The 13,004-nt window shown below is 39.0% G+C and overlaps 1 protein-coding gene across 1 annotated transcript in view; it reads left to right on the top strand.

Annotated features, from left to right (window-relative positions):
* The window catches only part of LOC150086701 (uncharacterized), a 247,342-nt gene that overhangs the window by 104,460 nt on the left and 129,878 nt on the right, over positions 1 to 13,004 (top strand). Inside the window, exon 19 of the mRNA XM_090372701.1 lies at positions 8,266 to 8,335. Within this exon, the coding sequence (XP_090228827.1) occupies positions 8,266 to 8,335 (70 nt within the window). The remainder of the gene's footprint in view (positions 1 to 8,265; positions 8,336 to 13,004) is intronic.

Here is a 13,004-nt window from a genome sequence, read left to right as displayed (position 1 = left end):
TGAGTGCCCTCATGCTGAACTAGAACATCCAGAAAGGAGAGGGCATTGTCTGACTCCAGCTCGATGGTGAACTGGATAAAGGGCAACAGAGAGTTGAAGTGTTGTAGAAGTCAGTTTACCGAGCCCAGGGGATGATTACAAACACATCATTGATGTAGCGGCACCAGAAGGTGATTGGATCTGGTAACTTCAAGAATGCGTGGCCCTCCAGCTCTTCCATGCAATATTCACCATGACAGAGCTACCAGGGGCCCCCATGGCCGTGCCATAGAGCTGCCTAAACTGGGAGTCACCAAACATGGCCACACTACCAGTCAAACACAAGCTAAGAGCAGCGCAAATGTCTTCAGCGGATAGTGAGATTCTATTGGGTAGGGTAGGGTAGGGTAGGGTAGGGTTGCTGTCCAATAGTTGTCTGGCATATGTGATGGCTTGTTGAACTGGGACCGAAGTGAACAAAGACACGACATCAAACAAGGCCATGACTTGATCTTCAGAGATGGTAAAGTTTGAAATCAGGCGTAAGAACTCCCCACTGTTGTTCAAGACTGTGCGGTTGGTGTTACCTACAAGAGGTGACAAATTTCAATAGTTCATACATCGGGGAATTGCAACAGGAGGCAAGGCAACACCTGGCTTGTGTACTTTTGGCAGTCCATAGAACTGGAGAAGTTGACACCCAGTTGCGTGTAGTTGCCGGCATGTAGTTTTAGAAATATTCTTAGATTTTAACCAGCTGTAAGCTAGGCTGTTGACACTGGCCTCCCACCACTCCAAGACCTTGATGGGATGGTTATGCTCTGGTTCATAAACAGTGGCATCTTGCAGGAGAGATAAGGCTTTATCCTGGAATTCAGACTGATTCAGGACCACAGTACAATGTCCCTTATTGACCAGTAGAATGACAATGGAGTCATCTCTCCTAAGTGAGTTGAGAGCGGAAACCTAACTGTGGCTGAGGTTAGAGCCAACTGGATGAGCATGTTGTAAGATTGACAAGATCCTGAAATGAATCTCATTGGTGGTTTCCTTAGGTAGACGTGCCAAAGAAACGTCTACCTAAGGAAAAAATTGTATGAAACCCCTATTCCTCTAATTGAGGTGTATAAAGCCTTGAATGGTTTGAGCATGCTCAATGCTGGTGGGATTCTTCCTCTTGCTCAGAATAATCACCTGAGAGGGCATAAATTCAAATTGAGGAAAGACAGTTGTAGGATAGATGTGCGGAAGTTTGCCTTTAGCTAGCAGGTAGTTGATTGGTGAAACAGACTTCCATCTTTTGTTGTGGAAGTTGATAGCCTAAATAAATTTAAGGCTGAGCTGGACAGGTATTTCGAACGAACGGAGGGGTGAAATGGGAGTGTTTTTTTTTTTTTTTTTTTTGGCTGATGCTGCATAAGCTTGCTTTCTTTCATCATATGCCTCTACTAATGCTAATTTCCATGGCAAGTTCTGTGATGGGAGGACTCTGTGGTAACACACCAAACTTCATTCAGTTATTACAAAAGTTATTTTGTAATAACTGTGAGCAAAGTGAAAGAGAAACTGTTGAAGTTAAACGTAAGAAAAGCACCTGGGTGGATGCGATATATCCAGTTATATTAAAGGAGGCAGCAAAGCAACTAAGCAAACCCTTAGCCATAATTATGAGAGCATCCTTGGACTCAGGGGAGGTCCTCACGGACTGGAGATGTGCAAATGTATCCCCAATTCACAAAGGGGGATCGAAGGGTGACACAAGTAATTACAGACCAGTTAGTTTAACTTCTGTTCCGGGTAAAATAATGGAGTCACTGGTTAAAGATGCATTGCAGGATCATCTAGACAAGACTGCAGCAATAATTCAGACACAGCATGGGTTTGTTAAGGGAAAGTCTTGTCTGACAAATTTGATAGGATATTATGATGTGGTTACAAAGAAACTGGATGCAAAAAATAATTTTGATATCATATATTTGGATTTCAGGAAAGCTTTTGACACTGTTGCGCATGGAAGGTTATTGTACAAATTGGAGCAGAATGGTATTAAGCATAAGTTGCTACAATGGATAAAAGGATGGTTAAGTGGGAGAAGACAGAGGGTGGTAATCAATGGGTGCTGCTCTTCTTGGACTAATGTTATTAGTGGAGTCCCACAGGGTTCGGTGTTGGGTCCACTGTTGTTTTGTATATTTATCAATGATATTGATGAAGGTATATCAGGCTTAGTGTCGAAATTTGCAGATGATACAAAGGTTGGCAGGGTTGTTAATGACAGTAATGGCAGTGTGCTACTGCAACAGGATCTAGATAATTTGGGCAGATGGGCTAAGAAGTGGCAACTGAAGTTTAACCTTGACAAATGCAAAGTACTGCATATGGGTAGAAGTAACCCCAGAGAAACGTACCACCTGTGTGGTACTACACTTAAGGTGGTAGAAAATGAAAAAGACCTGGGAGTAATTGTGCAGGCAGATATGAAGTTTTCTGAGCAATGCAGACAGGCTGCCAGGGCAGGTCATGGGGTTTTGTCAATGATATATAGAAATTTTGCTAGCAGGGAAAAGGAGGTGATTATCCCTCTGTATAAGGCAATGGTCAGGCCACGCCTTGAGTACTGTGTACAGGTCTGGAGGCCTCATTTTAGGAAGGATGTAGATTTACTTGAGCGTGTACAGAGAAGGGCAACAAGATTGGTGAGGGGAATGAAGGGATCCTCTTATCAAGAGAGGCTTAAGTTCTGCAAATTGCAGTGGCTGGAGACTAGGCACCTGCGTGGTGATCTGATTGAGGTGTATAAGGCCTTGAATGGGTTCAGCACGCTGAATTCTGATGGGATCCTTCCACTTGTTCAGATTATGAACCTAAGGGGACATAAATTCAAATTAAGAAAAGACAGATGTAGATTAGATGTGCGGAAATTTGCCTTTAGCTAGCGGGTGGTTAATTGCTGGAACAAACTTCCATCTGTCGTTGTGGAAGTTGATAGGTTGAATAAATTTAAGGAGGAACTGGACAGGCATTTGGAGGGAATGGTGTGATTTTTTTTTTTTTTTTTGGCTGATGCTGCATAAGCTCATACATTTGCTTTCATGCATCACATGCCACTACTACTACTACTACTATTACTACTATTCCGAGGGCAAAGAGTTCTACTTCTTCACTGGATAAGTTTTTGTCGCTCAAATTAAGAATGAAGCGAGAATGGTCAACCACAGTGGTTCTCTGTATGTGACTGGTGGTGCAGGCCTCTCGAAGTAAATTGCCGAACTTGCTTTGCTTCTGCAAGCAACATAAGTCAGATTTGCGACATCTGGACTTAAGAATTGCACTACAAACAAGAAATGAAAGGGAAGATGCACTGGTTGGCTTCTACCAAGAGAATTAAATGGCCATTACGAACACCTGGTTCAAGCTACCACCATGAATGTGATATTGTAAACACTATTCGTTATTTCTTAACTTTTTTTTATCAATAATAAAATTCATAATGAGCTAATTGGCTACACAAATATCATAAAATACAAATAATATTTGTCTTTTTCAAAATTCAAACTCCCCCATTGCCAAAAATGGTTATCTAGTTCTGCTTTGAATTGTATGAAACTCTGCCCTTACTTACCACTTTAGCAGGTAATTTATTACAGTGATCTATAACATGTTGCCAAAAAGTAAAATTCATGAGATCCAGTTTCACTCCCTAAGATTTTAAATTTGTGCTCCCTGGTTCTTGTGTCTCTTACCAGTGAGAATATACTTCCCTTTTCATTTTACTGATCCCTTTCAGGAATTTGTATATTGTAAGATATTGAGGAATGAAATCAGGAATGAAAATATCAGATTCCTAAATGGATACAGGGCTTTTTCAGACAGGATTGTTTTATCCTAATTTAATACTCTTCCAATACCACTCAACATCATACAGGTCTATGCACAAATGACATCATACACTGAAGCAGAATACCATGATTTTCTGGAAGATCTCAAATACATCCTAAACTGGGCCAAAACAAAAGGAATCAATGTAATTATGAGAGATTTCAGTGCCAAAGTTAGAGCAGGCAGGGTTGACAATAATGTTGGCTTTTTCGGACTGGGAACAAGAAACAAAAGGGGAGATGCACTGGTTGACTCTTGCCAAGAGAATGAAATGGCCATTATGAACGCCTGGGTCAAGCTACCACCATGAAGACTATACACATGGAAGGCTCCCAATGATGCCCAATCAAAGATTAATTGAAATCAGATTGATTACATCATTACTAATCAGGTATTCTGAAACATAATCAAAAGTATCAAAACTTATCCTGGAGCTGATATCGGCTCAGACCGCTGCCTACTAATAGGAAAGCTGGTTATAAAATTAAAGACAATCAAGAATAAGGGACTAAAGAAAGGCTGGGGCAAAGAAAAACTTAGCCAGCTTGCATATGGAAGAAAATTCACAAGTATAACAGAACTGCGAATGGAGGATAGTAATTTTAATCTGCTAAGTACTCTACTTAGCAGATTAAACCCAGAATTGGAGTGGACCCAGTTCTAGAAAATAATGACAGGCACTGCAAATGCAACTTTTGGATGGGCCCAAAGGAAAGCTAAACAGCAATGGATGACAAGTGAGATACCAGAGCTAATGGAGCACAGGAAAAACTTTAAGAACAAAGATGAGGAAAAATATAAGATGTATGACAGTTTGATTAGAACAGAAATAGGGAAGGCAAAACAGATATGGATGGAGGAGAGATGCGAAAGAATTGAATATCTTCAAAATGAGCATAAGGGGCATCTATTCCACAAAGAAGTGAAGGAACTATGCAACATCAGTGAATGGAACTCATTAGTGGGTGGAAGAAAGGGTTGCTCTTACGAAGAAAGGCTTAAGTTTTGCAAATTACAGTGTATGGAGGCTAGGCACCGGTGAGGTGATCTGATAGAGGTGTATAAAGCCTTGAATGATTTGAGCATGCTCAATGCTGATGAGATTCTTCCTCTTGCTCAGAATAATCATCTGAGAGGGCATAAATTCAAATTGAGGAAAGACAGATGTAGGATAGATGTGCTGAAAAATTTGCCTTTAGCCAGCGGGTAGTTGGTTGGTGGAACAGACTTCCATCCCTTGTTATGGAAGTTGATAGTCTAAATAAATTTAAGGCTCAGCTGTACAGGTATTTCGAACGAATGGAGGAGTGAAATGGGAGTGTTTTTTTTTTTTTTTTTTTTTTTTTTGGCTGATGCTGCATAAGCTTGCTTTCTTGCATCATATGCCTCTACTAATGCTAATGCTAATCAGGAAAAATTGCATAGTTCACATTTTAGATAAAAAACAACAGGGAAATAGTAGACTAGCAACAAAAATGGATAGATGGCAAGAATATCTGAGGGACAAATAACTAAGAAATAACAACACACAAACAGATGGTGAATATCAAGACTTTCTGATGGAAGAACTGGAGTAAGCGATGAAGTCAATGAACAATAACAAAGCAACTGGCATTGATAACATCCCAGCCGAAATGCTCAAGTACTTCGGAACAAGAGGAAAACAACAGCTCCTCAATATTTTCATTGGTATCCTTTGTGGAGGAGACCTTCCCCTTGACTTTCTGAGATCCATCTTTATTCCCATAACAAAAAAGACAGGAGTGGCAAAATGTGCAGACCACTGCACAGCAAGCCTCATGAGCCATACCATGAAAGTTCTCTTGAAGATGATTCTATGCAAAATTGAAGGAAAGATACAAGAGCAAATTTGAAAAAGACCAAATGGGTTTTAAAAGGGGGATTTACACAAGAGAAGCAATATTTGCTCTGAATATACTATTAGAAAGAGCAATTGAACACCAGCAGAACTTATTCGTTTGCTTCATTGACTTTAACAAAGCATTGGACTGCTTGAGACATAATATCTTATTCCAGCTCTTGAACAAACTAAATGTTGATGCAAAGGAACTAAGAATATTATGGCTACTATATCTTGAGCAAGAAGCAGCAATCACTGTAGAGGGAGAAAACACAGACTGGGTACAGATCCAGAAAGGGTGAGGCAAGGTTGTATGTTGTCCTATAGCAAAACCATTATAGATCTACTACAAGAGCCTAAAGAAGGAATTACTGTTAATGGTTCAGTTATCAGTAGCCTGTGATATGCAGACAATACTGCCCTCATTGCAACATCAGAGGAAAAGTTACAAATACTCCCCAACAAAGTTGTAACAGCCAGCCAACAGATAGGCTTAATAATTAATACTAAAATGACCAAAACTATGGTCATAAACAAAAACACCTCACTAGAATCAAAATATGCTGCGGCAGCTCCGTCAACAAACAAGTGAATAGCTTTAAATGTCTAGGGAAGGTTTTTACAAATAATAATGACCACGGCACAGAAATTAGAAGCAGAATCGATATGGCCAAAGAGGCATTTAAGAATCTTAAGAACTTCTTCTGCGACACTAAACTGGATTTCCATAAAAGATATCAAATGGCCAAATGCTACACATGGAGCATCCTTCAATATGGATGCAAGACCTGGGCCCTGTGGAAATCAGGAAACTGGAAGCCTTTGAGGTGTGGACACTCAGAAGAGTGCTCAAAATTCCATGGACAGATCAGGTCACCAATAAGTGGGTCCTTAAGGAGACAAGGACCGAAAGAACCTTACTAACTACAATTGCAAAGAGGAAGACTGCCTACCTTGGGCATATTATAAGAGGCCCTCAATATGACCTACAGAGACCTTCAAGGTCTCTGTAGGTCATATTGAGGTTAGGAACCTTAACCTTGAAAACATAAAAAGAGAAATCAGTAATATAGTTTTTTTAATAGCAACAACACTCACAAACTCCCATAATCTGCTTTTAATAATGAAAAAAAAAACATAATAAAGAAATTAAAAATGAATGGAACAACACTTTTTTTCAGTTTGTCCCGTAAGTTTTCCATAGTTTGCCGTGATTCTCATGTTGGCTTTAGTTACCTTAGCCATATATTTAATATTACAAGGCCCTGAAGGGGATCAGAAAAATGAATGAGGAAGGTATATTCTGATGCTGTTTGAAGCTGCATTGCCTGGTGCTTGTTATTAATCATCCTTATCTTGAAATCATCAGCAAAATTTCACATATGTAGACGTGTCCTGAGGACATGTGCAGACTGCCATGGGGGGGCTCTAGAATTAAAAGCAAAAAGAATAAATAAATTAAAACATTGGTTTTTCTTATTTTAAAGAATGAAAATAAAGTAATTAATACAGTAATTTCTTCATGTAATTTTGATGTCTAATTTAACCAGTACAGGTTATTTAGTTCACACACTATTCATTTGTTACATGTTTAGTCACTCATGAGCACTCTGACCTCTGCTAGCTGATGTATACAGGTTTATTTACATGTAAATCATATGTTGCCACACCAAAATAATAATTTGTGGGTTAGGCCCATAGGCAGTTTTACTGCAAAGTCTTGGTGCCTAGTGATTGAAAATATATAATACCCACCCACTGATAATTTATTGTAATAACTGTACATGTATGTATTTGTCTCTGCTTTGTGTTTACTTTTAAGCTTGGTGCCTAAGGGTTCCAGAGGGTCTTAATCCATTGCTGAGGGTTTTAATATAATACTTGTCTTTGATCATTGTGTGGAAATAATTAATAAAATAAAGTATATTATTTTATAGAAGTAATGGCATCCATAAAAGCTATTTGTTATTTTTGATAAAAGTTCAAAAGTTTGGTTCACAGGACTTATGATTTTTTTATAGAATAAGCTGTTACCAAACTAACACTTGTGATGAAAACGATATTGTTTCTTTCTTGGGAACACCAATTTCCTTGGTTTCATAAATTTCTTATTTTCTAAGGCTATTGCACAAGTTGCCTTGATGTCCATTATAAACAGTACTTTGGATATTCTTATTATTATCAAATGACAACAGTAATGACACTGACCCTTACATAGCCAGCCATCTAATCATTACAGGGACTGTTACAAAGTTTATGCCAATACATGACCTTTTCTTATTGTACATACAGGGTGTATCTAAATTCATGATAGCACAGAGAAAATAACTGACAGCATTTCAGTTATTTTCCCTCTAAAGCTTATTTTAAAATTCTCATAGAAAGTAACAATATGCAATTGAAATCAACAAAATCTGTGATATTGTATTATTACTCTGATATTTCCTCAGTTGCATGATTATACGTAGAATGGTTTGTTTTTAAAAAGGAATTGTCTCCACTTTATCTCATGGTTAAATAATGTATTATATGTGTTTTATTTGTAGGGCTTAACGATGAAGCTAAAGAGGGTGTTTATAGATGGAGTGATGGCAATCCCATGATTTTTACTGACTGGTAAGTAATATAACAATAAAATAAGAAAGAAATATTTCTTCTTCTTCAGTAGAGCAACTAATACAGGGTGATTCAGAAGCTATGCAATCCATAGTTTAGTAGTTGTATATTTGCATGAAAATGCCGTTACTTTCCTTTTCACTAACAGCTGGCTTCAGAAAGTTGTTGTTAAGTACCACTGTCACCAGTGGTGATGCCACATGTCTAGATTTGGCACCAGTACTGCTTCATTTATGGCAGGAGCAAGGTGCTGTTTTTCCAGATGAGCATGTGTTCATAATTGAGCAGTATTTTGAAACTCATTTATATGCATAGGTAGCCAAACAGTTTAACAGGATATATCCAGATGTAGCAGTCTTTCATCATTTGGATAAGCTGGAATTTGATTGCTGTTGACGACCGGAGGAATTTCTAAATTAGTTTAATTAGATACAGAAACCTATGGTAAATATAAATTAGTCTGTAATCAAGTCAAATACCAATAGATTGACAGTAGCCACTGGCAGAGGTGAAAGAGATTCTTGCACTGCTTCTATTAGAATGAGCAGAAGCCTGAAAAACAAGATGCATGGTATTTCAGAGACTGCTGGGAGCCATTGCGGTACAAGTAAACACATGGGTTGTGTTAGGGTAGCTAAGAATAGAAACAGGTGCAGGTATACTTGCGTGTACACCAATGCTAGGAGTTTAGTAAATAAATTTGATGAATTTGAGGTATTACTCAAAACATCGAAGGCAGATATTGTTGGGATATCAGAGACGTGGTGTCACACAGATATAAGGGATGCGGAACTGCAATTTGGGGAGTACAACGTCTACAGAAAGGATAGACAGGATAGGAAGGGGGGAGGTGTTATGCTATTAGTTAAGAAACACATAAAAACCTAGGAAGTGAAGCCAGTCGACATCGCTGGACAGTGCAGTGTGGAGTCAGTTTGGTGTGACATAAACATTGGGAGATCAAAATTGAGAGTAGGAGTGTGCTATAGGCCTAATGACTCTGATGAGTATAATAAGGAACTGTACAGGGAAATAGAGTGGGCCAGTAAATCAGAGTGTCTTATAATGGGAGATTTTAATTTCCCAGATATTGACTGTAATTTGGGGGCTGGATACTCACACACTAGCAGGGCTTTTGTGGATTTATTGGATGATTGTTTTCTACATCAGCATGTTCCGGAGGCAACTAGAGGGAGTAATACTCTTGATTTGATTATCAGCAGTGATTCTTCATGCATTAAGAATCTGCAGATAAATGAACCACTAGGTGGCAGTGATCACAGTGTGCTGAAGTGGGATTTGCTCAAAGAGGTAACTACCATTAGGGGTAAAGGGAAGGGTTATTGCTTCCGTAAAGGCGACTACGATGGACTGAGACAGTATTTAAATTCTATACAGTGGGACCAACTGATGATGTTACCAACAGCAAATTCAAAATGGGAAGCATTCAAAGAACTTATCTTGGAAGCTACTAGGCTTTACATACCAACTAAGAAATATTGTTCAAGGTTTAGGCCAAAATGGATGTCAGATGAACTAATGAGGCATATGGCAGAGAAGAAAAATGCATGGAATACTTACAAATTAACACATGACACAGAAGCCTATGATAGATACAAGTTGATATGCAACCAAGTTACAAAGGAGGTTAGGCAGGCGAAGGCAGATTACGAGAAATCCTTGGCAAGGGATGCAAAGAAAAACAGCAAAGAGTTCTTTACTTATGTAAACTCTAGAAGGAAAGGGATGAATCAGATTGGTCCACTTGATATTGATGGGTCAAGTGTTGATGATCCTGCTCAGGTAGCTAACAAACTAAATGAATATTTTGCATCGACATTCACACATGAGGAGTTATTCAGCAAGGGGAATGCCAGAGGTGTATTCAACTCTAGCAGTAAGCTACAGAATCTTGAAATAACTGGGAGTAAAGTGGAGGAGAAACTGTTGAAGATAAACACAAGAAAGGCACCCGGGGTGGATGGGATCTATCCAGTTATATTAAAGGAGGCAGCAAAGGAAGTAAGCAAACCCTTAGCCATAATTATGAGAGCTTCCTTGGACTCAGGGGAGGTATCCATAGACTGGAAATGTGCAAATGTGACCCCAATTCACAAAGGAGGATCAAAGGCTGACACAAGTAATTATAGACCTGTGAGCTTAACTTCTGTTCCAGGAAAATTAATGGAGGCACTGGTTAAAGAAGCACTGCAGGATCATTTAGACAAGACTTCAGTTATAGCTCAGACACAGCATGGTTTTGTTAAGGGGAAGTCTTGCCTGACCAACTTGATTGGATACTATGATGCAGTCACAAAAGAACTGGATGCAGGGAATAACTTTGATATTATATACTTGGATCTTAGAAAGGCTTTTGATACTGTTGCACATGGAAGACTGCTACACAAATTGGAGCAGTGTGACATTGGAGGCAAATTGCTGCTATGGATAAAGGGGTGGTTGAGGGGAAGAAGACAGAGAGTGGTAATCAATGGACACTGCTCATCGTGGACTGATGTTATTAGTGGAGTCCCTCAGGGCTCAGTGTTGGGTCCATTATTGTTTTCTGTATTTATAAATGATATTGATGATGGTATATCGGGATTAATGTCCAAGTTTGCAGATGATACAAAGGTTGGCAGGTTTGTCAAGGACACTACTGACACTATGCTGCTGCAACAGGATCTGGAAAGGTTGAGCAGATGGGCTGAGAGGTGGCAAATGAAGTTTAACATTGACAAATGTAAAGTACTACACATGGGAAACAGCAACCCCAGAGCAACGTATCAACTCTGTGGTACAACACTGACAGTGGTAGAGAATGAAAGGGACTTGGGGGTGGTTGTGCAGGCAGATATGAAGTTCTCTGAGCAGTGCAGACGGGCTGCAAGAGTAGCTCATGGAGTATTGTCAATGATATACAGGAATTTTTCCAGCAGGGATAAGGAGGTGATTATTCCATTGTATAAGGCGATGGTCAGGCTACACCTAGAGTACTGTATACAGGTCTGGAGGCCTCATTTCAAGAAGGATGTAGAGCTGCTGGAACGAGTACAGAGAAGGGCAACAAGATTAGTGAATGGAACAAAGGGGTGCTCTTACGAAGAAAGGCTTAAGTTTTGCAAATTACAGTGTCTGGAGACTAGGCACCAGCGAAGTGATCTGATAGAGGTGTATAAAGCCTTGAATGGTTTAAGCATGCTCAATGCTGATGGGATTCTTCCTCTAGCTCAGAATAATCACCTGAGAGGGCATAAATTCAAATTGAGGAAAGACAGATGTAGGATAGACGTGCGGAAATTTGCCTTTAGCCAGCAGGTGGTTGGTTGGTGGAACAGACTTCCATCCCTTGTGGTGGAGGTTGATAGCCTAAATAAGTTTAAGGCTCAGCTGGACAGGTATTTTGAACGAACAGAGGGGTGAAGTGGAAGTGGTTTTTTTTTTTTTTTTTGGCTGATTCTGCATAAGCTTGCTTTCTTGCATCAAATGCCTCTACTAATGCTAATGCTAATGCTAAAAGTCACAAAGTAGGTTAGGCAAGCTAAGGCAGATTATGAGAAGGCTCTGACAAAGAATGCAAAGAAAAACAGCAAAGACTTCTATGCTTATATTAACAGCAGAAGGAAAGGGTTGAATCACATTAGGCCACTTGATGTTTATGGGTTAACTGTTGATGACCCTGCTCAGGCTGCAGACAAATTGAATAGATATATCACATCTGCATTCACACATGAGGAATTCTTTAGGGTAGAGGATGCCAGAAGTCAGGGCTGGTTCTGGTAGGTGTGCAGTGCATGCATGCACTCAGGCGATAGTGCACTTTAAAGAATAAAATTAAAACGTAATTTAATATTATTTTAATATAGTGGTCGGCGATGAAATAGCGAATATGACATTGTTAATAAATAATATTGTATTCTCTAAAGGCCCATTCGCAATGAAAATTAAACATAAAAATAGCGTAACAAACGTTACCGTAAAATTAAGAAGTCATACCAACATTCACAATGGGAACATAAACATGACCGTAAACATATTTGGTAACCATGGAAACACAACATGCTCTTCTTTCATACTTCAAAAAATTGATGCTTGCATGATATAGCTGTGCAGTTCATGGTTATAAATAACGCCGAAGCATACATGTTAAGTGTTTCGCATCAGAAAACTTAGAAGTGCAAGCACAGACAATGGTGGGTTCATCCGTTGAACCAGAGAAGGATTCAACAATGGGACTTCCATAACCTGTACAATTGTGTCTTGTTTTAAACCACATAAACAAAAAAATAAAAACTTGGAGTTTGCAAACTTTCATGTTAACATCTTATGATTAAGTTTAAGGTTACACTTACGTAATTCATTGTGAATGGTTTCATTAAATAACATAGGTACAAGGTTTTATGCTTATGTTATGTGTAATTTTCATTGTGAATGGGCCTTTATTCCCGTACCGTTAATCTTAAAATGATACTTACATCATTGTTTTAATTGTTGACGGAACCGAAAGGAAATTTAAATAAAGAGAGAAATGCACACAAACATTATTAATTTAAATATTCACCCAACAATCAATTCTCTTGTCGTCCATTTTCAACATTTTCACAGCAAAAAATTCGTTACTACCGAGTGAGAATTGATAGGGGTGGCCAAATATAGTTACTACTGATCC

The sequence above is a fragment of the Mastigoproctus giganteus genome, chromosome 4, assembly GCF_048544385.1.
Source record: "Mastigoproctus giganteus isolate SK-2022 chromosome 4, ASM4854438v1, whole genome shotgun sequence".
In the NCBI taxonomy this organism is placed as follows: domain Eukaryota; kingdom Metazoa; phylum Arthropoda; class Arachnida; order Uropygi; family Thelyphonidae; genus Mastigoproctus; species Mastigoproctus giganteus.
Note: the sequence above shows the minus strand (reverse complement) of the source record. Positions and strands in the feature narration are given on the sequence as shown.